Source organism: Carya illinoinensis, chromosome 15 (genome assembly GCF_018687715.1).
Source record: "Carya illinoinensis cultivar Pawnee chromosome 15, C.illinoinensisPawnee_v1, whole genome shotgun sequence".
In the NCBI taxonomy this organism is placed as follows: domain Eukaryota; kingdom Viridiplantae; phylum Streptophyta; class Magnoliopsida; order Fagales; family Juglandaceae; genus Carya; species Carya illinoinensis.
This window is the reverse complement of record NC_056766.1, coordinates 11,236,643-11,263,894: the sequence shown is the minus strand read 5'-3', so window position 1 is coordinate 11,263,894 and position 27,252 is coordinate 11,236,643. Positions and strand designations below refer to the sequence as shown.

The window sequence follows — 27,252 nt, the reverse complement described above, 5'->3', positions numbered from 1 at the left end:
ACTCAATGCGATCATATGCTGTGTTCATGTCTAGCTTAATGGACATGTAACCATCCTTGCCTTGCCTCTTGTTCCCCAAGAAATGAATAATATCATATACTACTAGGACATTTTTAGTAATGAGGCGTCCTGGTACAAAAGTACTTTGGGAGTTGGATCTAATATTAGCAAGAACAAGCTTGAGCCTATTAGCTAACACTTTAGATATTAGTTTATAAACAACATTACACAAGTTAATAGGCTTATACTCAGTAATTTTCTTAGGCTTTTTTTCTTTGGAATCAGAGTAATAAAAGTGTTGTTAAGAGAAGAGGGAAATGTACCATTTTGCATGGCCTGAAGAATAGCACTAGTGACAACATCACCAACAATATGTCAGTATTGTTGAAAAAAATGGGTGCCATTCCATCAGGGCCTGGGGCCTTGGTAGGATGCATATGGTCAAGTGGAGCATTCACTTCTTCAATCTTAAACTCCTTTAATAGCTCACTGTTCATATCATCAGTGACTCTTCAAGTCAAGCCATCAAGAAATTCCATATTGCTAGTCTGATTTGCAGTAGTAAATAAAGACTAGAAATAGTTTAAGATCACTTGGTCCCTTCCCTCCTCAAACTACCATACTCCACCCTCATCCTTTAAACATTTGATCCAAGTTTTGCTTCTCTTTTGGGAAGCCTTTGAAGAATTTGGTATTACAATCTCCTTCTTTTAACCAAAGTGCCTTGGATCTTTGTTTCCAAGGGATCTCCTCCCTTTCAAGCCAACACTGTAAGTTATTACAAGTAGCCTAATGATCATCCATTCTAACACAGTGTGGATCACTGGCTTGAATCTGCTCGAGATGGTCTCTACCCTACTTAATCTTTTTGTGGACATGACTAAACTTTTTTTTATTCCATGCTTCCAATCTTTGGCTACAACTTGCAATTCTAGTAACCAAATTATTTATGGACATACCCTTATTTCCCCTTGGCATGATCTTTCAATCACCCCTTCATAGTCTTTATCTTCCACCCACATAGTTTCAAATCTGAATAGCTTTTTCTTGCTTCTCAATATATTATTGTTCTCATATAAAATGATTGGTATATGGTTAGAATGTCTTGCTATTTCTGACACAAGCAGATGGAAAAGCGCTACACCAATTATCATTAGCTAAGAACTTGTCAAGTCTTTCATTGATACTATTATGCATTCCCCTCATGTTATACCATGTGAATTTAGGACCTTCATAGCCTAGGTCACAGAGAAGACAGTCATCAAGCAACTGTCTGCAATCCCTTATTTGTCCCTCAGGCCTGGCTCTTCCTCCCATTTTCTTTTGTCTACAAAGAATCTTGTTAAAATCTCCAAAGACCAACCAAGCTTGAGCCCCCCTCCCCCTTTAATGTTTTGATATGTTTTCAAGTGTCACAGCTTTTCTCAATTTTGGGGCTGCCTATACACTAGTTAAATGCCACTCCTTTCTACTATTAGCTTCATAAACCATAACATCAATATGATGTTTAGAAAAGCTTTCAATACTGAGTTGAATCCTTTGCTTCCACATTAGAGCTAGTCCACTACTTCTTCCTTCACTTGCTACCGCTAAACAACATTAAATCCCCACTTTAAGTCTTTAGTATTCCATATTATTCACAGATAGTTTTGTTTCTTAAAGAAACAACACCTCTAAAACTTCATTTCTAACTAAGTCATGAAGTTGTCGAACTCCCTGTGAAGCCCACGAGACTTCTAACTTATGATTTTCATGGCTCTTGGTAGGGCTGATCAACACCCTCTATCGTCTGCATTTGTAATGTACTTGGTTCTTGCATTCCCACTCTTTGGGCTTTCCTTCCTCCCTGTCCATCTGTTTTCTCAGAACAATGTAACTTCCTTTTTACTTTCAAATTTTGCTCTAATTGGAAATCAACAGTTGAGTTTTGGGTATTTTCTTCACATGTTTCTATTTCCTCCAACTTTTGGGCCATGTTGGCTTAATCAATTGGGCTAATGGGCCTTCCTCAATAGCCCTCTTAATCACCTGTGGATTGTCACATTTTGAACTAACGTATACTTCATTTTTTTCCATGTTGTTTAAATTAATTTCAGTTCATTCAGCACCATATTTTCACCTTCCATACTTGTCTCATTATCACCCATCTCCTTATTAATATGGTTAGCATCATTCATGGGATCATGGAACATCCCTTACCCGTCCTTCATTGCCTTTGTCTTCCTGCTCAGCAGTCAACTTTTCATCAATAATAGTCTCTCCAAAAAGTATGTCTCGGGAATCCTTCAAAACAGATTTACACTCTGAATCCTCCTTTGTTCTTGCCATGAATTTAGTAGTCCTCCCATCAGACTCCATTGATAGGATCTGTGAGGAGTTCCAATCAACAGGATCCTTTTGCGCTTTGTACTCTCTTCCTTGTCCCATAACACCCCTACACGTATCCAAGCTAAGTGTACTACAAGGTGCATTCTCGGTGGTTGTGGGCTAAACTCCCACTGGCATAGCAGAAATTAGGCAGTCGTTCATATGCAAATTGGACCCAGCATGAGCCAAACGTGCCCAGATTGATCATTTTGCCATGCATGAGTGATTGGGTTATATCCATTTTCACTCTTATCCATAGGTATTCCCCCAATGCAACATCTCCTCGTTCTACATCGACTTCCTCCACAATTCCAATGACAGTACCAATCAATCTCTCCACCTGCTCATTTATAGCATGTAATTGCATATCATATAATCTTACCCAGAAAGAGGCTTCTGTAATCTAGTTCATCCTAATCTGTAACTCTCCAATCATGTCTTTCGGTAGCACAAGGTTCTTATCAAAAGACCAAGGCCCTTCTCTTAGTATACGATTTTTATCACATTTATCTTCAAACTCAATTAGCATTAATCTGGATCCTAGATCCTTGAACAGGACTTTCCTAACAGGTTGTCAAACATTCTTCATAATGCTCTTGAATGCTTCTTGATTGTAGCATCGTTCTGTAAGAAGGGATACAATTAAGCATTTTTCCTCACGTGCAATTGTTGGCTCAATGATATTAGAATTCACCAATATTTTCTCATTTTCCTTCTTCGACAGAGACATTCTTGTACAAAGTTTCTAGTTCATCAGCCATCGTCACTGAATGGCAAAGCCTGTACTATGGTATGAGAGACCTCTATAGAGAGAGGAAGAGGTATAACATAGGTGGACCTACAAGATCTATTTTCAAGAAATAAAATAGATATTTTAAGAATAATCTAAGCTTGTGGCAGTAAACGACTTGTGGATCAGGTAGCATGCATGCAAGATTCGGGAAAAAGGGGCCAAGTTGTTTAATTTTTATTCAAAATGACTCGATGTGAAAAATAAGAGAAGTGATATTTGTAGTCGTGAAGTGCGCAAACGTTGCGCAATCTCTTTGAAAAAAATGAATAGATACGGAACCTATATAAAAAAACTAATTTTTTATTAGTGAACCCTACTCTATTTCAAAAGGATTGCGTAGTGCTTGCGCACTTCATGACCGTTTTTGAATAAAATAAAGGAATAACTCCTTAATAGTTTTCTATAATTATTGAATAAAATAATCTATTTTTTTTTTTTTCAAATTTTAGTTTACAAGAAAAAATTTTATTCTCAAGCGGCCTATATGTAGAGCACACTTAGTAAAATGCTTACTTGATATGGAAAATAAATTTTAAAATCTGAATTTTATAAATCAAATTTACCATTTTTGTGATGAATGATATGCTATATATATTGGCTTGAAAATAGAATAATCCATTAACAAGTTGTGATGTGATTGTTTAGGAGTGCAACTAGTCCAGTTTGGTCCCGTTTTGGACAAATTTTGAAACCGAACTGATATATTCCGGTTTTTAAAATGTAACAACCGATATGGATCGATTCATCACTAAAATTGAAACTTTCGTTTTTTCCAATTTCAATCCGGTCCAATTTTTCCAATTTAGAATTTACAGTGTGGCATTATGCATTGTTTAATGTTTGTTCTCTTCAAAGAAACTTCTAATTTATTTTTTTTTTAACAAGTATCGTCAAAGGAACCTCTCATGTCCCCAAAAAAAGGTCAAGGACAAAAAGTCAAATAGAGAAGAAAATATTTAAAGCCATCTGAAATGAAAATATCTTACATTACATTGAGTTATACAAGTAGTTTGACATTGTCGATCTATTCAAAAAAAGCATATCTGTACATAAAAGCATTTCGTCACACTTCAACCTATGATTGATACTAAGCATCATTTACAACTGATAGTCAAACAATTAAAGGTGCCTCTTGTCATAAAAACTAACAAACTTTCATTTCAACCTCACAATTGAAATTTATATTTCTCAAATAAATGTGACGAAAATATAAAATTCTAGAAAAAATTAGTACATGCTCATTGTACCTAACACTTGCTAATATTTGAGTAATTGTAAAAGATGAAGCAACATTCTCAGACTCCTTCCTCATTGGTTAGTGATCACATCAGCAAAATTGGTGAGTAATCCAATCTATAAATCTTGCCTACTACCGATCTTTTCCCAACAATAAAAAACAAGTTGCACTCAAGCCAAACCGCCTATGATAAATATCAAATAAAACTACTTTTTATTTTTTATTTTTTTTATTTTTATCGAGTAATATTATACATCATATTCCCATTTTATTTTTATTATATTAATTAAGGTGTGATACATTCATCATTATTAGATGCTTCTTTATAATTGAATAGTGATAAATACGCCACATCTTATTTAGCTAGATAAAAATAAGATGAGAATGTAGTATATAGAATTTTTTTTTATTTATCAATTCCTTGCATATTCTCTATTACTCCCCTTGATATATCTTACATTGAAATAAAAAAATATAAAAAATATTATATATATAAAAATAAAAATTAATATATATATATACTGGTGTGGTTCGATTCAAACTGATTTTCAAAATATAAAAATTGATATTGAATCAGTTTTAGATCGGTTTTAATTTTTAAGAATTGATATCAGACTCGATAAGTTATGCAGTGACTGGATATGATGAGTTCAATTGGTTTATTTTTATGAGTACTCTATTTTATTTTTCATTTTTTAAGAGCAATAATCAACCTACGACTGTAACCTCTAATTTATCATAATTATAATAAAAGAGGATGAGAAATAAAAATTAAAAAGCATAACTGTATTCAACTCACGATCCAGTTGGAAGTTAGAACAGAACGGAACAGGACAGTGGGGGGATTTTTCATTTACGCATCATGTGGGATGATTCATACGTGATAGACAACGTGAGGTAAGAACAGAAAGACGATGAAGCCACGTTGTATCATGAAATTTGCTGTCACAATTTCAGGGTCCCACCCTACTTTAAGACTGTTCCACCTAACTCCAACATCAAATGCCTACGTGTCACCTCTCACCATGCACGACTTTTCCAAGAACCACCAAAAACTCTCTCCTCCTCTGTGTAGAGATCGTGAGGGACGAAACTAGAGGCACTTGGCCGTTTGTTTTCGAACCTGGCCCTTTCTTTTTCTTCAGGTCGGTTTTCCATGGCTCACCTATTTGGTTTTCCCATTCAGTTTTTATTTTTTATTTTTTATTTTTTTAGTTTGAATGAAAACAAAATAATACTAATGGTTAATGGGGTATCGTTTGTTTATCTGCTGGGATTCAATGATGTGGGCTTCGCACATTCGAATAATTAAAATCGAATATGCTTTTAATGCACCAACTGCTCTTCTTTCTTCTTGGCGGTCCGTTTTAATTTGGGTTTCTTCGATTCTAAGCCTTTCTTGAGAGAGAGTGAGAGAGAGATAGAGAGAGAGGGAGACAGAGAAGTAGCGATTAATTATTTGTCTTAATTTGAGTTGTTGAAATACCAAACTTGATTTTTGAGGTCGACTTTTGCCTCTTATCATCTTATCTACGTCTTAATTACTTTTGACCGATCGAGCGTGGAAATTTTGAGGTGGAATCATCTCAACCTGCGATGTGATCTTGGGATTTCTTGATCTGGGTACTTGGAGTTTTCAATCCTATATACCTTTGGTAGAATTAAATAAGGGGTTTCTTCACAGTTTTAAGCTGATTAAGCCTCACATATTTGTGGGCAAACAGACGTGTTCTTAAAAATCATGATTGGATATAGAGAGGTTATCACCTGGGTGTTCTAAAGATGTACGCGGTGGAGAGACTGGGTAGCTACATCACCAGAGGTGTGTACACTGTCTCCGGCCCATTCCATCCATTTGGAGGAGCCGTGGACATAATTGTAGTTGAACAGCAAGATGGGAGCTTCAAGTCATCGCCATGGTATGTTCGGTTTGGGAAATTTCAGGGGGTTTTGAAAACCAAGGAGAAGGTGGTCAACATCAGTGTCAATGGCGTCGAGGCTAATTTCCACATGTATTTGGATCATAAAGGAGAAGCTTACTTTCTCAGACAGGTAGATGTAGGGGAAGGGGAAACTGTATCATATTCTTTGTCCTCTGGGGATGAGACGGATGGGCAATCCCAGAATGATAGGCGGCCTGTGAATTCCAAAAGTTGCAATTTTGATAGCACTGTGTCGGATTCAGTTGATAAGATTGATGGGAGTAGTGGGAAGGTTTTGGCGAGGTCTAAATCTCGGCGGTCAAGGATTTTTGGGCATGTTTTTGGCCGGAGATCGAGGAGGGAGGAACGTTATTTGGAAGGAGAGGGTGGTGATGCAAGGGCAGATTCATTGGAGCGTGCTGAGATGGCGGCCAACCTCCTGGAGGTTAAATGGTCTACTAATCTTGCCATGAATCAGCCTTGGAAAGGTACTGCGCACAAAGATGTGCCGATTACTGATGAGAAAGACGAGGTCAGCACACCTGAGCATGGCAATGAGGAAATGGGGGGCAGTTCTCTCCCTGGATTTGAGGATCTGCAGGGTTTTGTTGAGGAGACCAGTAAAGAATTATTTCGTTTTAGCACCCCTGAACAAGTTACTGAAACATCCGTGTCAAGCAAAATTGTATCTGAAGGGAAATGCGAGACGATGTATCCATTATCAAGAAAGGCTGATGTTGGGGAAACTGAACATGATGAAAATGTTCAGGTTCAATATTCGATCGAGCTTGAAGAAGATACTGGAACGCATATCGATGAAGAACAGGCTTTCCATGGACAGGATATTTTAGCCGGATGTGGCATTCCCCATGAAGGGGTGGGAACAGATAGAGTTCACTCCTTAATATATTGTAAAACATCAGAGAGATCAATAGTGGCAATGGATGGTTCTGGCAAGCATGTTCATGAAGCGATATACCTTGCTAGTGAAGGACATGGGGAAGTCCACGTTCATGCTGAAATGCTGCATTCAACAACTGAACTGCTATTGGAGGTAAATCTTTCCCTGAACATGGTGTATAATAAATGTACGAACATTTAAATAAGTTTAGGCCTTTTATCATATAACAATCATTGCAAAATTGTTCAATCATTACTAGTGAAAAACTGCTTTAAAATCAAATGAAAATGACATACCAGCTGTATCCTTTTATTCAACTGGTATCTTTGTTGACACCAAGGTTTAAGAATTTCTTTATCAGGATATAATTATTCTTCAAGTTGCTGAAGATGGTGCTTTGCAGACAGAGCCGGTGGAGGTCCATGAGGTTCATTCTCGACAAATAAGCCCTTCTTCCTCTTGCATAGATAAATGTGATGTCGTGGACCTTGAAGAGCCACCAGCTGTAGCAAAATTCTATACCCAAATGGTCAGTTTGGACCCAACACTTAGTTCAGTTGGTGAAGTAAGGTCACCGAGCACACGCACCATTTCCAGTTCAAGCAACTCAGCCCATCAAGCTCAAGATATGGAAAATAAGGATGAAGGAATCACAAGCAAGTTCCAACCTTCTATGGAGTCTATTGGCACCTGTGTACCAACAAAAGCAACAAGTATGCTGCCATCAGGGAGTTCAGAAGAACAACAGCTTCTCTTCAGTGACATTGACGGAATCAGTGAGATGCAGTGCGTTGAGTCAATATCAAGAGAGCATGTGGATAAAGAAAGTGTCTCAGTTAGTCCTGATCGCATTAAAGAAGCAAATGGATCAGTCAATGTAAGATATGGGTCATCTCAGCCTCTGGAAAAATTAGTTGAAGAGAATCCACTGACTGATCTAGAAAACTCGACTGAAAAATTGAGGATAACATCCACCCCTATCATCATATCTGGAAAGCAAATGGTTTGCAGTGAGGAAGGTCGGCGTCTGGTACAATCATTGCCCAATTTGTGTCCTCACACTGAAAATCCAAATGCACTTAACATTGATCATCCTCTCAGCCACTCACTGGACTCAAGTTACAAATCCTTGAGTTTAAAACTGCATAACAAATGTGATTCAAGCTATATCAAATCGGACAAAGATCTGCAATTGGCAGTGGAGCAGCTAAACACTGAGGATATGGGGGAGTCTACAAATGTCGTTGCGAGTCCTGCTGTGGGTAAGGAAACTTGTATGATCACATGCATGGCATTTATATTTTGAGAATCTGCTTTACTTTTCTCGGGGGATTGGACGCCAAAATGAAATCATCATTTTATATTCTTCTTTAAAAAATTAAATTTAAGTTAGTCTTTGTTAAAACTTTCTATTACGGACTGCTTTAGTCTAAATATGACACATCCCTATAATTGCAATGAAAAAAAATATGTAATAGTTTTATTTTCTTCCTTTTTTTGTAAATACTTCTTGAGGAGACAGCTGGAAAAGTCCAATATATTATGCTTTCTGCAGAGATATCTCTTTGCAAGCACTTGTTGTATGAAGGGATAGGGGCTGATGCTGCTTCGTAAACATTTGAAGTGGAAAAGTTGGATATAACTAAGTTTACTTATTTAGGTCCCTGAGATTTTGAAGGATGATAGGCTAGCTGTCATAATAAGTGGCCATTATTTCCCATGGGAGGTGGCTGGTCCTATTGTGTTATTGGAAGTGAATATTTGAACCGACAGGCATGATTGACAAAGTTGACAAAACTCTTACAGGAGATCCATCAAAATCCAGTGTTGCCTCCGAGGGAGGCTGGAGGATTTGGCCTTTCAGGAGATCAAGTTCCAAGAAGGGTATGCCACCAGCTCTGACAAATGGTATAACTTCTAATGCTGAGAGTGCTTTGGAGAGCACTGTGGGGGTGAATGCAGAAAACAATTTGCTTAGACTGAAGCGGGAGAAAAAGATGGTGAGGGCAATGACTCCAACGTCTGAGCAACTGGCATCCTTGAATCTGAAAGAAGGGAAGAACACAGTGACCTTTACATTCTCCACAGCGATGTTGGGCAATCAGCAGGTTATTCTGTCTTTTAGTTGGAAATTTTTAACTCAAAAACACATCTTATGTGTGCTTATGTATAATCGTTTTACTCAATAGGTTGATGCGAGTGTATATTTGTGGAAATGGAACACTCATATAGTTATCTCAGACGTGGATGGAACAATTACAAAGTAAGGGGATTCTCTTTCTCCATAGTGCGGTAGAATTTTGTTTGATGCATTGTTTCTGGGAAATGATTACAGTTAGAAGCTTCTTTTTATGATTTTCAGTTTTAATGCTTGCATTCTAGTGTTACATTAGGAAATAAGAAGAATGCTAGGTATTTAACTTTAACTCGGAACGAAATCCTATTGCTTGCATAACTAAATGGTAATGGAAATTAGCTGCCCTTTTGTTTGTAACTTTATTCAATGAATAAACTAAATATTGAATGATTAAATAGTTTTGAGATATTTATCATATCCATCATAACTGAACAATTGCCAATGAGCTCTTGTTCAAATTGCACTTGTTTCCTTGTTCTTTATATGGTAAGACCATTAGTATAAACCTACTTGATGTGTGCGTAACTTACTGATAAAATGTTGCATCCTAATTGATAAATCATATTACGGTCAACGATATGGTGCATCTTCCATGAATTAAATCTCACTTGTCTTCTCTGCAATGATAACTTCCCCCCTTCCTCTCTTATAGTCCTAAGAAGCACCAATATGGATACAAAGCATGGATGTGATAAAACAGGGACACGACAATTCTAGAAGAAGTAGGATATAGATGACAAAGGCACGTTAGTTAGTGAACAGATAAATATACCTTTATGTGAATCTGAAATGTATTAGTTTGTTATTTTGAAGATAATGAAAAGTACAAAATGCTAAACAAACATATCAAGGAATATGTGCGGGGAAAGAAACACATGTCTAAAGTATAAAACCACCATCATTCATGTTTTAGCTTTCATAAGCATCCAACTTATGAATAGACAAGATTGGACACATCTGTCTTTGATCTCTAACCCCGGGCTTGACCTATATTGGTCACTCAAACTTTGGCACTTTCAAAGTATCCTTGTGCTTCCTAGTTACAGCCTTCTTGAATGGTTGAAAAAAGTAAAGTTACTCAATGGGGTGATGAAGACTTCTGGAGTAAACAAGCAAACCCCCCCGCCTGCCCCGGCTTCTTTTTTCTTCCTATCTAGTTTTGAGCCTTCAGTAGATGTGTTTTTCTTCTCACAACATAACGCGTTGCATTCTTGCTTTATTTTATAGAACTTGGTTTATTATAACACTTTTTTTTTTTTTTTTCATTTTTCTCTTTTCTTGTTTCTTTACCCTAATCCGCTTCCCACAGGAATGCCATTGTGCATAGGTTTTCATCTTTTGCTTCTTATGCAACTAGTTCTGCATCCAGTGAAATTTATCGAGATCGGAGCATGCTACCGCTACGTTTTATTTTCTTTTAAAGGGGACATTGGGTGCGTAAAAGGGTAGGGAAGCTATGATATGTCAAATTTCTTTTCTGTTGTTTTTGAAAAAGGTTGATGTGACACATGATCCAGGCATGGCTGTTGCTTGGGGAAGTTGTGAGCTCAGCTATTCCTTATGGGGCTGTCCCTTAGCTTAAATGTCAAAGCTAGGAATACCATTGTTTATTCCAGCTTATAGAACTTTTACTTTTCTCCATGTACCATTCTTGTTAAGAAAAATTTGGAGAAGTAATAGTGTGACTGCATCTGGAATTTGTTTCATCTCTAAAGAAGCTATAGTTTGTTCTTACATTTAAGAGGTATGGGGGATATGAGACCAAGGAAAGCAAATAATAATCAGGTCTTGTAGTTTGATGGTTTCTGCAGAAGCTGGAGAAGTGTCTACCCTAGTTGGTTCCAACTTCTTTCGTTCATGCAAAAGTGGGATTATTGTATCCTTCATTTGATTTTGGTGTGGTTGTGTGGAGAAGTAAAAGTGTGACTGCATCTGGAATTTGTTTCATCTCTAAAGAAGCTATAGTTTGTTCATACATTTAAGAGGTATGGAGGATGTGAGGTCAAGGAAAGCAAATAATAATCAGGTCTTGTAGTTTGATGGCTTCTGCAGAAGCTGGAGAAGTGTCTACCCGAGGGTGGTTCCAGGTTCTTTCGTTCATGCAAAAGTGGGATTATTGTATCCTTCATTTGATTTTGGTGTGGTTGTGTTTCCTTGGACGGTTCTTGTTGTTGTTTTAAGCAAGATATAGCTCCTAGTATTGAGAAGTGAGACCTGAGAAATTGGTTCAGCATCTTCACAGAGGCATTTCTTTGGGGCACTGCTTGTGGGAGGCATTAAAATATCTACTCTGGGGTTAAGTGGCATTTTGTTTTTCACTCCCATTTTTGGCTGTAGTTGGAGTTCATTTTCTAGTAAGTTAAACATGGGTTATTACATATAGTGAGCTATGTATTTAGGGACATCGTGTTCTATAGTGATGTTCTAGGTTCCAATGTGAGAGTTGGGATAACCATATTTTTTGATTTGTTTAAATTAATCCTAGCCCAATCCTTATTTAAGGAGCCTCTGTTCATTTTAGTCGCTAATTTAAAATGTATATATCTTTAGCATTAGCTGGTTAATAAATTGAGCACTCTAAGTAGAATGGTGTCAGCTGCAGTAGAGGGTGGATTTTTTTCAGGATTTTCAGCGGGAGACACTCATCACGGCTCCACTATTATTTCCTATCTTTTGTTTGCTGATGACACATTACTGTTTTGTGAGGCAAATGCAGGACATATACAATCTTTTAAGGCTATCTTACTTTGTTTTGAAGCGGTATCCGGGTTGAAGATTAATCTTGCTAAGACGGAGATGGTTGCTGTTGGTGAGGTAAATAACATTAGGGGGTTGGCTAACATATTGGGATGTGTGGTTTCTTCGTTGCCATTGAAGTACCTTGGTCTTCCCTTGGGGGTTTCTTTTAAAGCTAAGATAATTTGGGAGGGTGTTGGAGAAATTAAAGCATAGGTTGGCTGGGTGGAAAAAGTTGTATTTATCTGAAGGGGGGCGGATCACATTTATTAAGAGCACTTTATCCAACCTTCCCACATACTATTTGTCTTTATTTCCTCTTCCCACCAGCATTGCATCTAGAATAGAGAAACTTCAACGTGATTTTCTGTGGAGTGGACAAGGCGATGAGTTTAAATTTCACCTAGTGGGGTGGGATAAGGTGTGTGCTCCTTTGAGAGATGAAGGCTTGGGGGTCCGTAATGTGAGGGCCTTTAATAAGGCTTTATTAGGAAAATAGTTGTGGCGTTATAATTATGAGAGGGGAAGCCTTATGGAAATGGGTGATTGACATGATGTATGGAAGTGCACGGGGGGGTTTGTGTTCTAGAGAGGGTAGGGGGGCATAAGGTGTGGGGTGATGGAAGTATATATGGAAAGGCTGGTGCTCTTTTGTTAGTAATACTCGCCTGTGTTTGTGGGATGGTAGTAGGATCAGCTTTTGGCATGATGTATGGGTCGGAGACACAGCTTTGAAGGATTCTTATCCCATTATTTTCAGAATTGCACGGGAAAAAGAAGCCATAGTGGCTGACCTGCAGGTAATCACTCATGGCTCACAGGAGTGGAACATTAGCCCTTACTCGGGATGCACATGATTGGGAAGTGACTGTTCTGGTGGAATTTTTTAACCTGCTGTATGACACTGCTATTGCTGCCACAAATGAAGATAAGATGAAATGGAGACCTTCTAGGAAAGGGAAATTTTCTGTATGCTCTTTCTATGACTCAATTACCATGCAGCATAGGCAAAATTTTCCTTGGAAGAACATATGGAGGAGTCAAGCACCTACCAAGGCTGCATTCTTTGTTTGGACAGCAACCTTACGGAAGATTATGACTATTGATAACCTTAGAAGACATGCCCTTATGATCAGGGACTGGTGCTTTATGTGCAGAAATAGTGGTGAAACGGTGGACCATCTATTCTTACATTGTGAGTTTGGTCAGGAAATCTGGAATTACTTCTTCAGTAGAATGGGTATAGCATGGGTAATGCCGGGAAGGGTGGTGGAACTACTAGCAAGCTGGAGAGGGATCATCGGGACACCACAGATTGCAGCTGTGTGGAAGATGGCTCCTATATGTATTCTTTGGTGTATTTGGAGTGAAAGAAACGATAGACATTTTGAGGATCATAAACGCTCCTTGGAAGAGTTTAGAAGTTTTTTTTGGAAGACTTTATTTATGTGGGCCATTGCTTTAGATTTGAATGGTCTCGGCTTTCATGATTTCCTTGTAACTGTTTCTAATTCCTAAATAGATGTACTATGTATACTTCTAGTGTACCTGGGCTATGCCTATCTTTATATCAATAGAATATCTTATTACTTATCAAAAAAAATAAATTGACCACTCTTTTGTTGAACTTCCTCAGATATGGGTTATATGAATATTATCTACTTTATACTTTCTTTCTCACAACCAACCTTGTTGTTCATAGTTCTACTCTTGGCTCACTCTGTACTGGAATCAGATTGGCATGCATGATTCTGTATTGTTGTTTGAAAAGTCTTCCAATAGGTTACTCCTACGACTTAGTTCTGTTGAAGGCTAGGTTTATTCTTGTATTCAATTCATATTGTTTTTTATGGCATTGTTATTACAGATCGGATGTTCTTGGTCAGTTCATGCCTTTCGTTGGGGTTGATTGGTCACAAACAGGCGTTGCACATTTGTTTTCAGCTATCAAGGTTTGTTGCATACAATATTCAAATTATTTACCGGTTGGAGACAATATTTCACAATGCATACATAACTCATTGTGCACGAGGAGAACTCTGGTGGGGTAGGTTCCACAAAAGCAAATTGTGAAGTTCATCCTTAGAATACCAAACTATCGACTCTTTCTTTTCATCGTCCTGCCAATGCAATTCAAGTTAATTGCTATAATACACTCATACCCACTAAGCTATCCAGTCTGCAATCTCACAATCCTACATATACAGTCATGCTACTAGCTGTAAACTGCTGCTTTTTGTTATATTGCCACTTGTTGGAGTTTATAAATGCATATAGAATCATTTTATTTTGCACATTTTGTGGTGTTGGTTTTGTTGTTGTGGGATAATTAAAATTCACAGAATTTCTGTCCGTTAATTAAATGGTTATCATCTTGGCAACAACATAGTCCTACAGAGAACCAAAATATCCCTTTCTTTTCTGTATTTTGCAGGAAAATGGGTATCAATTGCTTTTTCTTAGTGCACGTGCAATTTCTCAGGCTTATCACACTAGACAATTTCTGTTCAACCTTAAGCAGGTGATGCATACAGAAATTCCGATTTTCTACTTGAGGTTGAAACTGTCAAAATCATGAAAGTCTAAACTTTTTGTTTATTTCCTTGTTTTCATGTGTGCAGGATGGGAAGGCTCTACCAGAAGGGCCTGTTGTTATTTCCCCTGATGGACTTTTCCCTTCTCTATATAGAGAAGGTAATTTGTACTTGTATAATTTTGTTATATGTAATTTTTCGTAAGAACCTTTACAGGGAAACTTTTATTTGTAAATTTTTTTCTTTATTTTTAAGCTTTTTTTTTTTTTTTTGTCCCTTGGTGTGGCTGCACCAATCCTTATAATATAACTTTCTGTGCGAGCTGCCTTAAAGATAATGTGGGATCAGAATCTTCTCTCTTGAGTAACTCATAAATGTGCAAAATATATAGTTCAACTGCCCTAGTAGGATGTCTTTGTGGCCTTTGCATAGCAAATACTCAGTTCCCGACCATGTTTATTCATTCTAACTGTAAATATAAATTTCTAGTCAACAATTATTGTTTCTAATTTATAATGTTTTATCTGAGGTATTTTCTGTGTTCTCTCAGTTATCAGGAGGGCTCCTCATGAATTCAAGATCTCATGTTTAGAGGTTAGTTCCCAGCTATTGTGTGTGTGTGTGTGTTTTTTTTTTCACATGGACTAGCATGACTTCTTCATCCTGATCTTTCTGTTCTTATGTAATTTATCAAATTCTGAGGTAATCTTTTTAAATGACATTTGCTCCTTTTGCTGATGCATCACACAGCATCCTTTTAACTTAAATTTTCTAAATAAACATGGTTATGGAATCTGTGTTTCTTTTGCTCTTTCTCTGAATATATTAACCCCACCTTCCGAATAGTATACTTAAAATAATGATAGAATAACTTCTTCTTGGTTTTTTTTTTCCCTTTCTTTTCTAGATGATGCTTTGGAAGCCTTTCTTTTTCCTTTTTAAACGATGTTTATTCCTTTTGCCAATCCATCTCAGGTGGGCAGGTTTGGTAAGTAAGATGAGAATTTTGAGTTGAGATGAAAGTTAACATTATTTTTGAGTATTATTATTGTTTTGAGATTTGAAAAAGTTGAATTGGGATTTGAAAAATTTGAATTGTATATTATATTTTGTGTGAGAATTTGGGAAAGTTATAATGATGAGATGAAAATTTTGAGTTGAGACATGTTTACCAAACCTGCCAGAGTCGGTGTTGATAACTTATCTAGTTCCTTTTGAAACCCACATGCACCCTTTACATAGAAGGGTGGGAGGCATCCTGTGTTGTATTCTTGATGAATTACCTAGTTCCATTGCAGTTGAAAGAGGAGTCGTTTAACGCATAATTATTGTTCCTATTTTCCAGGTTATCAGGGATTTATTTCCTTCTGATCACAATCCATTCTATGCTGGTTTTGGAAACAGAAATACTGATGAAATCAGCTATCTTAAGATTGGAATCCCCTTAGGAAAAATCTTTATTATTAATCCTAAGGTAATTTAAGGCGGTCATATTTTCTGAGATAGCAAGATAATGGAACTATTATTGTTGTATCAAACTTTCTAATAAATGATGTTTCCAGGGTGAGGTTGCTGTAAACCGCCGTGTTGACACAAGATCATATAGTTCACTTCATGCTCTTGTGAATGGCATGTTTCCACCCAGGACCTCGTCTGAGCAGGTTTGGCTCACAACCCTATTCTATTAAGACTTGCAATTATGTAGGTCAGACTTCAACTCCCCCTCTTTTCCACACCTGGAAACTTTTAATTGAGCACTTTGGTTTTAGTTCTTACTTGGTTTTGGAGATTTCCTTTCCCCCTTTTGTTGCTATTTTGTCCCTAAATTTACTATCCTTCAAATAAGAAGCTTTTAAATTGTAAACGTTCAATGTACTTGGTTATTCCTTTTGATATATATAATATTTTTACTTATTTGGTTATTCCCTTTGATATATATAATATTTTTACTTAAAAAAAAAAAAAATTGAGTCTGATGTCACTATAGCTAACTTTACATGCACCACCATTATCTACTCAGCCATCTCGACTAAATTGAGCCTTATTCTAGCTCAAGTAACTTTCTTGCCCCATCCTCTCACCACAGAAAAAAATGTGTTTAAATTTCAGATGTGGTTAATTTTTGGCTCCCTGATTACAGGAGGATTTTAATTCATGGAATTTCTGGAAGTTGCCACCTCCTGCTATCTAGGTTTGAAGTTGTTAACATGCACATATTAATTAATCCCCTGGTTGTGGAGATGGAGTGGTGTTGCAAGTGCCTGTCTGGAATTATCTGGTAAACTCTGATTCAAGCTTTGCATAATCTATCAGAAACTCAGGATGAAATTTTGGGTTTTCTTCCGAGGATCTACTATTTCTACTGTCATTACAACTCATTGATCTACTAAAAAATCTTGTGATTTTAGTTTGTAATTGTAATTGACTATCATTTTACTGGCAAATCATACAGGTTATATCTTTACCCGGGCTGATGGCAGAAGTTCCACTTTGTTCATATTTTTACTTGGCAGGATGATATATTGGCAACCTGAAAGTATCTGTAGAAGATTTACAATAGAGGGGTTGGATCTGTCACACCTAGAATTTTTGGGGTTCTTTTGGGAAGAAATGGGGTCTGATAAAATCAAAATCAGAAAATTCTGTTTCATAGTCTGTTCATATTAATTAGTAACACTTTTATGTAGTTCTCTGTTGAAATCCCATTAGTTAGGCATGCTTGAATGCTAGTGTAAAAAGTGTCTTCAAATGCAAAGGCATTTCTCTTCATCAGTTCAAAGGTGATAACTTCTTGTTCATTTCCATCCATGCATATACAGGATCTTCTCTCTCTCTCTCTCTCTCTCTCTCTCTCTCTCTCTCTCTCTCATGTCATACTTTTTGTCCTGTATATCTTCTGCTGCTGACTTTAGTACGGCTAGTTCAAATCTTGTCATGTAAAATAGCTCAATTCAGAGAGCCCAAACTCGTGCTTGGACCAACTCTTTCTACCGTACCATTACACTGGTTCTACTAAGTTATGCTATTTCAACAACCTTTCTGTCTTTATCTCTCAACAAAAAATAGAAGGAAAGGAATTATGAGATCGATTTGAGAGATCAATGATCATTACATGTATAAGATTACCTATCTGATGCAAAGGCTCCCTCCTTTTTTTGGATTCGCAAACATGGAGATCTTACTCGTTATATAAATGGACATCTCTTAAGATCTTTTGCTTGAGTCGTCTGTAATTCAGGCTGGGTTTTCTGAGGGAAGGGGGGCGAGCGCAGGTGGGTTGCACCTATTAGGGTTGCAGGGTGGTCCAGAAATTGGAGCTTTTGAGTATTCATTTGTGTGGTGTGGACTGAGCCATGGCGAGGAGAAGATAACACTGACGGATTCTGAAATTTGGTTCCAAAGGCATATATAATTGGTTTCTAAAGTATGAAGCCTAGTGGCTAAAGTATATTTGGATTCGAATGTCACATTCTGAGCATAAATACTACATGGATGTAGTGTAAATCCAATAAAATATGGATAGAAAGGGTGATCCAACCACCCTCGATGGTGGTGACCACATTCAATTGGCCGGGTGCCCGGAAGTGACCACCATCAACTGGAGTGGATATTCCCACCTGGGTTGCACTGAGGTGGCTGAAGGAGGTTGATGGTGGCCACTCCTAGGCTATAAAATTAGAGCCACACCTAAGTAGGGAAGCTACCTCCCGTTGCTCCCTCCTACGTATCCTTTTTACCAAATTTAAAAAAATATCTTATATGTTAGCTAGGAATATATATAGATTTATGTAAATATTCTATCTTTCCGCCCATAAAAAGCTTATAGAATAAAGAACACTAGTACTTAAAAAAAATCCAAAACCCGAGCTCCAATTAAATTAGGGTTGGAACTGTATATATACAAGTTCTTGCCCTGTACTTTCAATTGTATCATTGTGCTAAAGAGCCTTAAAGCTTTTGTAGACATTTAGCCCCTTCGAAAGCATGACTCTTAAGGTCAGGTCCAAAGCTTTGCCTCACGACGAGCAGCTACTGTCATATTTCAGAAAGAAGGATGCCAACCATGATGGTTTTCTGAGCAAGGAAGAGCTGCAGGAAGGCTTCAAGGAACTCAGTTTAAGAATTCCCAAAACGAGAGCTCAGCATGCTCTCAACCATGCTGATGGCAATGGAGATGGACTGATTAGCTTAGATCAGGAACTGTGTGGAGTTATTGAATATGCTGAGGGAAAAGGATTTTGAGGCATATATAGCTAGAATAAGGCGCGCACGCACCTCAATAATAAATCATTGTGATCTAGCCATTGTTATCTCTCGTTCTCTTGTTAGTCTGATGTAATACTAGCCATTATTATCTCTCGTCCTCTTGTTAGTCTGATCTTTGCAATTAATGAAAATCCTTTGAATTCCAAAACATCTCATGTGTTAATTATTGATGTTGTTTAATTTCTTCAAATCAAACTGTCATGGGGTTATTTGATGAAGACATACGGGATCAAGTACCCCTGTTGTGGCACTGAAATATTAATTGCAGCTTGTAAACCGATCGAGGAAACTAGTCATGTAGAAGACCCAAGTCCTAATTAACCGCAAAATCTTTGGGAAATGTTATCTACAACTTCTCTTAGGATCATTATCATATCATTCATATGAGTTTTGAGTGTATTGCGTTGAGTGTATCCATAAAAACACTTGCAAATAGATTTTTTCCAACTATATGAATATAAGAATTAATGAACAAGGAAAATAGTGATTTTTTTTTTTTTTTCTTTTCTAAGTAAGCAATTTCATAGATAAACTAAGGGTTACATGATACAAGATTTAATGGGGGTAAGAGTCCCCAACAATCAACCCAAAGCAAACAAACTCAACACCAGTGAAAATAAAAAAGAGTGATTTGGAGCCAAAATTTGGCTCTCACCCATTTTCCAATAAGGGGAAGCCGCTTGAACCAGTTTTAAAATAGTCTGATAAATAAACTTTTAAATTGCAACTAAAAGTTGTAATGAGACGGTGTGTGCTGCAGCTTATTTGTATGGACTTGCTGTAAGAGCCTTCCATAATCACTTTATCTTGATTGTCGGTTAGAAAAAATAGGAATATAGGAATGTAGCAACCAGAGGACACGCTGATATACTGGCACAGGACCGTCACAGTCTGTGGCGGCGTGTGTGGATCACGCACCACTTTAGGAAAAAAAGCGGTAGTCGGATTTGAGAGATTTGAAGACACTGATCCCAGTGGTGCTGCGCGTGATGACAGCAGACACTCTCTAGTGCTATTTTAACCAGTTTTCTTTGATTGTTTGAAAAATTAGCGGCTGGAGAGTTTGCTGATGTGGTGTGTGATGGTTGTAGGAGGCCGATAAGTGGTAGATTGGCGCTTCTTGGTGTTATGGATGGAAAATACCGAAATAAATGGAAAAAAAATACTATAGACAACTTCAGCGTTGGCTAGATAGGAGGAGAGAGGGAGGAGCCGAAGCTCCAACCACCCTCTGGGCATATGACTATATTGGGTAGAGAGAAAAAGGCTTTGGAGAGAGAAATAGTGAGTTTTGATAGGATGAATAGAGTTATTTTCCCTAGAACGACTCAGCAATCTAAGCTTGATAAGACATGAGTTGAGACTTTGAAAACCAAGTAGCTTGGGACGCTTGTTTTAATTAAAGTCTTATAACTATTTTATTATTGGAGATCATTTCGTTTTTTTCTTTATTGAATAATTAGTCCTTTTTTTCATTGGTTCCAAAATAAAGACCGTTTGGTTTTCACATTAGTTACCACACAAACTCCCTATCTCTTGCTCTTCTCCTCTCTCTCACACGTCTCAACCTTATTAAGATAGTTTTCTTTTCTAGATCATAAATAATTTTTGAATTACACTTCTTTCTTATATTGATCTACATACGCTATCCACTTTTGTATTAAATGGTCACAAATTTGGTTATTTAAGTTGAAATAATTTGGAAGTTCATGAGTTTTCTCCCATTTTCTCCCCTCCTTGTTGTCTTCCCCATCCTCGTTGCCAACAACACCCTTGCAGCTATGAATCCAACCTGTTTGCTAAGCTCTGACCATCATTGTCATCCTTGGCCACCACCCATTTCTACCAACAAAGCTCTAAATCTATTCCACCTGTGAAGCCATTTTTGGTCTATAAATGAAGCTGCAGTGCATATGTCCCCCGTACCTCATCTTTGCTAGATCGAGCCCCTTCCCCCCCCCCCCCCCCCCCCCCCTTCCCTTCTCTTTTCTCCTTTCCCTTGGTTTCATCTCTCAATCTCGAAGCTCAAACCCACTTTGGGTTTAAAATCCCTAACCTCAGCTCACCTCCTCCCTCTGGCCACCCTATCGCCATTTCGTAGTGTCCCTCCTTGTCTATCATCACAACGGTGAGTTCCTTCTCTCGCCACCTCTTTATTTGGCTCTCTCTCTCTCTCTCTCTCTCTCTCTCTGTCTGTCTCTCTCTCTCTCTCTCTCTAACTCTCCCCCTCACTCAAGCCACTGGCCACCCCTTTCCCTATGCCCAAAACCCTCCCTTGCGACTTTGGGCTAGCACACACTGAGACCCACATCTCACTTGCCCAAACTCTCTTATTCTCTTTGCCTAAAGCACAAGCACCTCTCACAAACTCCAAGAGATCCTTGAACCTCTATCCAACGAGAACAACTATGAGAAGTAGATGACTTGAAGCTCGAGACACAGACGACCATTCAAAACTCCTACTCTATTGCATGGTGATAAGTGATACTAGGTATTGGGCTCCAAAAATGTTGCTATTGGGTTGCAAAATTTGTGTTGTTGATAATTTTTTATGCCTTTGAGTTGTTGATAATCTGATTGATGAACATGTTGCTTGCTAACCATTAATCCCTATGTGTAAATTGTGAAGTTGCCGTGTTGGTCATTGCTTTGGGTTCTTGGTTGAGTTGTTGGACTTTTAGCTTGCTGTCCAATTGATTACCCATGCATGTCCAATCGATGGAGCTCTTATAATCACTTGGGAGCACATAATACTGAGCCATGTCCTTTGGATTGTCGTTGGGTGACAACATGTTTTAGTCGAGATGGTAACGCTCTGGGGGCAAAGCTATGGCCTATTTATGGTGGAGGCTAGAGGACTTCGTGGTCAAGGATCAGGTGCAAAGCTAGGCGTTGGTCAGAAAGAAGTCATAAGCATAGTTGTTACCCGTGGTGTGGCAAAGGGAGCAAGGGTACGTGGATGGTTCATTTGGAGAGACCGTGATGCACACATTAATAAACTGGCTTTTTTAAAAAATGAGATTTTGGGTATGTTTCAACCTGTGTGAAAATTGTGTTGAGAATTGAGTTTTGTTACATGGTAAACTTCTGGATTAAGTTGACTGTTGCTCCATTATGTCTAATTTGGTTAAATGTGTAATGTCAATTACAATATTTTTTGCATCAATTACTCGAATATTCTCTTTTCCACTGGCATGCAATTTTAAGTGTTGGTCTTAGTCTCACTTACTGATATTTCAAAGAAATCTCATCCTAGTAGTCCCACTATGGTATCGCTCCTCAAAATTGTAGATTTTGATACAGATGGAGACTCTGGTGGTAGTTACTGATATGGAGATCCAGTGCACTCAAAATATTGAGGTTAGGGGCTTTTCCCCACTTAGCTAAGTTGTTATGTTTAGTTTTTCTTGAACAAATGGATGTTTGTAAAAATTTATCCCACATATGGTTTGGAGACATGTGGCTTATGGATATTGTACTTATGATGTATTTAATTTTCTCTCTATTGCCCAGATGACTAACACAAGAGAGTGGGTAAATTGAGTTGTTTTATAAAAATTAAAAATTATAAACCAAATATATAATATAAAATGTGAATAAAATATGAAGATCAATAAATATAAAGAGTAAAGATAACAGAGAAGCAAACGTAGTATTTTAATGAGGTTGAGCCCCATTACATACGTCCTTGCCTTAAGCTACCCATTGATAATTTTTAAATTCACTATTCAATTGGGTTAAACACTCTGGTAGTGTTAATTGGAATTAATTATGACCCTTTTTATTTTTTTGTTACGAATAAATTGTACACTCGTATTTGAGTACGTGAGTACAAAACCTTTTTATTACATTATGCAAGGGGTGTATGACTCGTGTGGCTAACATCCCGGTGCCACGGCTTTTGCCAAATCACAAGTGGGACTCGAGAGCATCACAAACTTGGTGGTATTAGAAGTTTTATGACTACGTAAGTTCATAAGTCACATAGGTATAGTACCTGAGCCTTAGCCTTTAATCTTGGCATGCTAGGCTTGAGTTATGGGGGCTTGGGAATTTTTGGAAGCGATGAGTTTGGACATTTTGGTAGGAAGGACAGAATGGTGTGACCTAGACTAGCTCGGGATGAGCCTTATGCCATAGCATAACTTCTGTCACCAAGTAGTGATGAAAGTTATGCTATAGTGCAAGCCATATACCACATGACTGAATTGCTTGGACGGCAACCTGAGTTTTTCTAGTAGCAACTCCAACAACATTAGACTCAACAATCATTGGTTGAGTAAAGGTTGTTTGTACAAGCTATTTCTGGCCTACAGATACCCCAAATTTTTTGGAATCGAAACTCATATGAGAACAAAAAAATGGATCATAAATCTCGAAAAAACCTTGACTATCTGCTTCAAGAGAAGGCTTGGATATGGTGGGATATAAAGAGACATATTCTGATAAGGGAATTAGGGTGAATGGCTCTCGTGACTTGGTAGCGGTTTAAGAAAGAGTTTGACAACTGATTCTTCCCAAGCATGGTGAAATAGCAAAAGGCAACAGAATTCACCACCCTAACCCCAGGCGGTATGACTGTTGAACAATATGATGCTGAATTTATGGAATTGAGAAAGTTAGGATTGCATCTTATATCCACTGAAGAGATGTGAGTTGAACGCTTTTAGGAATGGTTACAACTGTGTCAATGTACTCAAGTAAGCCTATTTGGAGATTCAAAATTTTTAGAGGCTAGTAGAAGTAGCCTTTATAGTTGAACATGAACACTACAACTGGGCGGCCATGGCAACTGGTCAAAAGAGGCAGGAGGAATTATACTAGGGAAAAAAGCAGCTCAGGGTCACCTCAGAAAGTTCGTGTCAATATCTAGGGCGTTACCACAAGCAGCCACAAGGGTTCGCATGGGGAGTAGAGCACATATTTGCAGCCAATGTAACAGATCCCATGAAGGAGATTGCCATTAGGGCAACAACAACAACTGTTTCACATGTAGCTAGATGGGGCACTTCACTAGGGAATACCCAATGTGGCCCAAGGTAGTTGAGTTGGCCTAGGTGGAGGAAGGTCTAGCTAGAGACAATCTATATAGGTGTGGGTGTATGCTCTAATGCCTGTAGAAGTTGATGAGGAGGCTATGGAGATTCAGGAAGCAGAAGTCATCATAGGTACAAACTTAATTTAATTTTATGGAGCTTATTGCATTTTATAAAGCATGTAAGATTAAGAGGACTTGACTTTATCAGGAAGAGTCAAACTGTATAAATTTTATGCTTGTAGCTTGTTTGACTTAGATGCATCCTAGTCATTCATATTTGCTCTATTCACTCAAATGTGTAGTTTATGAAAAAAGTTCCTGTATCAAATTATGGTAGCGGCTCTGTCAATTTGAGAAGTTGTAGTATGCTTAAGGGTTGCCCTTTAGACTAGGGAGAAAGAGTGCTGAATAATGATATTCAATCTTTTTGGGGTTGACATTATCTTGGAGATAGACTAGCAATTCCAACTCTACGCCAATATCAATTATTGGAGTTGGGTAGCTAGTCTCTAACTACTTGAGAATAAAGTATGGAGTTTGTGGTAAGTAGGCTTAAGACAATGCCCACGATGATATTGACGATTCAAGCTAAGAAAGATTTGGCTGGTGTAGCGGAAGTGTATCTGGTTCAGGTGGTGTTGAAACAAATGGAGAAGAAATAGGTAACGGGGATTCCAGTCATCAAGGAGCTTCCAAAAGTTTTGCCAACGATCTCCCTAGATTGCCTCCTGATAGTGAAATTGAGTTTGCAATCGACTTGGAACTAGGAACAACTCTTATGCATAGGGCACCCTATCTAAAAATGGGAGCATTTGTCAAGAACATGGATTAGACTCACTAGATGTGCATAGATTACTGAAAACTTAATCATGTGATAATAAAGAATAAGCACCCCTTGCCTAGGATTGACGACCTATTTAATCAATTACAAGGAGTAGTAGTGTTTTACAAGATTGGCCTTAAGTCGGGGTATTACCAATTGGGAATTAGGGAGAGAGATGTGCCTAATACTGCATTTAGACCTAGATACAGGCACTATGAGTTTAGGGTAATGCCTTTCGGATTAGCCAATGCACCCACAGTGTTCGTGGATATTATGAACTTGGTGTTGAGTCCCTTCTTGAATTCATTCGTGGTGGTTTTTATCAACAACATTCTAGTCTACTCATAAGATCTAGAGGACCACATGAACCACCTATGATTGGTACTGGGGAAATTGTAGGAGCACCAATTGTACACAAACCTTAGCAAGTGCGAATTTTGGTTTGGTGAAGTTAAATTCCTTGGTCATGCAATCTCTAAGGATGGAGTGGTGGAGGACCCTAGCAAGAATGAAACAGTGATAGCTTGGCCATGTTCCATGATTGTGCATGAGATCAGGAATTTTCTGGGACTTGAATTTTACTACAGGAGATTCGCAGAAGGTTTCTCTAAACTCTCAAGTCCATACACAACCCTGACTAAAAAGAATGCCATGTTCATTTGCACCGAGAAGTGTGAGAAGAACTTCCAAGAACTAAAGAGGAGGCTGACCACAACATTTGTGTTGGCCATACCTATGCCACACAAGGCATTAATGGTGGCTTTCAGCAACGCGCCCAAATTTGAAACTTAGCCACCATCAAGCTAGATTGGTGGCAAAAGGGTATACTCAGCAAGAAGGCCTAGATTTCTTTGATACTTTCTCTCCTGTGGCCAAGATTACATCTATTCGATTACTACTTGCTGTAGCTGCAGTCAAACAGTGGCATCTCCATCAACTAGATGTAAATAATGCATTTTTGCATGGTGATTTACATGAAGAGGTATACATGGAATTGCCTCCTAGATTGACTGTCCAAAGAGAACAGAAAGTTTGTCGACTTCTAAAGAGTCTCTATGGCTTAAAGCAGGCTTCTAGGCAATGGTTTGCCAAGCTATCCAATGCTCTTATTTCTTATGGATTTGTTCAGGGTAATTCTGACTGTTCTTTGTTCATTAAGAAATCTGAGAGTTCTTTTATGGCCCTATTAGTCTATGTGGATGATGTGCTATTGGCAAGTGATAGCATTCTGGAAATAGAAAGGTTGAAGACCTTTTTAGATGAAAAATTCACTATTAAAGACTTAGGACGACTGAAATACTTTCTTGGCTTGGAAGTTGCAAGGTCCAAAAATGGTATCTCATTATGCCAAAGAAAGTATATACTTGACATACTTGAAGACACTGGTTTAACTGGATCAAAACCTGCTGCCTTTCCTATGGAATCTACCCTTAAGTTATCAGCAAATGATACCAACTTATATGAAGATCCATCAGGTTATCGAAGACTTTTTGGCATATTACTTTACTTAACTCTCACTAGGCCTGACTTAGCCTATTCTGTCCAAGTGCTCAGCCAGTTTTTAGCAAAACCTACTGTAAGCCACCATCAAGCAGCCATTCAAGTATTGAGGTATCTAAAGGCTATACCAGGGCAAGGTCTTTTCTTTCCATCCTCATCAGATCTACAACTAAAGGGTTTTTCAGATAGTGATTGGGCAGGTTGTGTAGATACTAGAAGAAGTATCACTGGTTTTGCAATTTTTCTTGGCAACTCATTGGTTTCATGGAAATCAAAGAAACAAGTTACAATCAGTCGATCATCTGTAGAGGCAGAGTACCGAGCCCTTGCAACTACAACATGTGAAATTCAATGGCTTTTGTATGCCTTACAAGACTTGGATATCAATCATTCACAGTCAGCCTTGCTATATACTGACAGTAAATCAACAATTTCCATAGCCACAAATCCAGTTCAGCATGAGAGAACAAAGCATATCCAGATTGATTGTCATCTTATTAGAGAAAAATTGCAGCAGCATGTTCTTAAACTCTTCCATATTCCATCAAGATTACAGCTAGCAGACATATTTACAAAGCCCCTCGGATCTTTACTTTTTCATCATAATCTTTGCAAGATGAACATTATTAACATCCATGTTCATCTTGAGGGGGGGTATTGGAGTCTTCCATCTCATATTGAAAGCATGGAATTAAAAAGGAAAGAAGAAAGGCTTAAAATAGAAAGAAAGTTAGAAGATGAGAGTTAGTTATTCTATTATTGTACTATTGATGTATTATAAATAGGACTTAAGTCTGATGTAAAATTCATTCATTACAATTCAGTAGTTTTACCAAGATCCTTTTACCTCCTCTGTTTTCTATATTTTTCATTCAACAAGTTCATATTCATTCACCTAGTTCAGATTCATTTGATTCTCAACAATATATATATATATATATATATATATATATTCTTATATTAAAATCATGTTAAAATCAAGCCTCCTCATTTGACTC

General features: G+C 37.8%; 2 protein-coding genes across 3 annotated transcripts; both read left to right on the top strand.

Moving 5' to 3' along the window:
• The first annotated feature begins 5,422 nt into the window (after positions 1 to 5,422).
• Positions 5,423 to 17,399, top strand: LOC122295690 (phosphatidate phosphatase PAH2-like). Of its 2 annotated transcripts, none has more exons than XM_043104778.1 (12): positions 5,423 to 7,373; positions 7,624 to 8,482; positions 9,027 to 9,328; positions 9,410 to 9,483; positions 13,961 to 14,045; positions 14,528 to 14,614; positions 14,715 to 14,787; positions 15,178 to 15,221; positions 15,973 to 16,101; positions 16,190 to 16,288; positions 16,768 to 16,905; positions 17,080 to 17,399. In XM_043104778.1, exons 1-11 carry the CDS (start codon positions 6,180 to 6,182, stop codon positions 16,816 to 16,818), a joined length of 2,997 nt encoding a protein of 998 aa, XP_042960712.1. In that variant the 5' UTR covers positions 5,423 to 6,179; the 3' UTR covers positions 16,819 to 16,905; positions 17,080 to 17,399. The 2 variants fall into 2 exon arrangements, with proteins under 2 accessions (XP_042960712.1, XP_042960711.1); XM_043104777.1 differs by having other exon boundaries at positions 7,582 to 8,482.
• Positions 17,400 to 25,742: 8,343 nt separating this feature from the next.
• On the top strand, positions 25,743 to 27,002 carry LOC122296656 (uncharacterized mitochondrial protein AtMg00810-like). The gene has a single exon (XM_043106461.1). The coding sequence runs from the start codon at positions 25,743 to 25,745 to the stop codon at positions 27,000 to 27,002; it is 1,260 nt and encodes a 419-aa protein (XP_042962395.1).
• Positions 27,003 to 27,252: the final 250 nt, after the last annotated feature.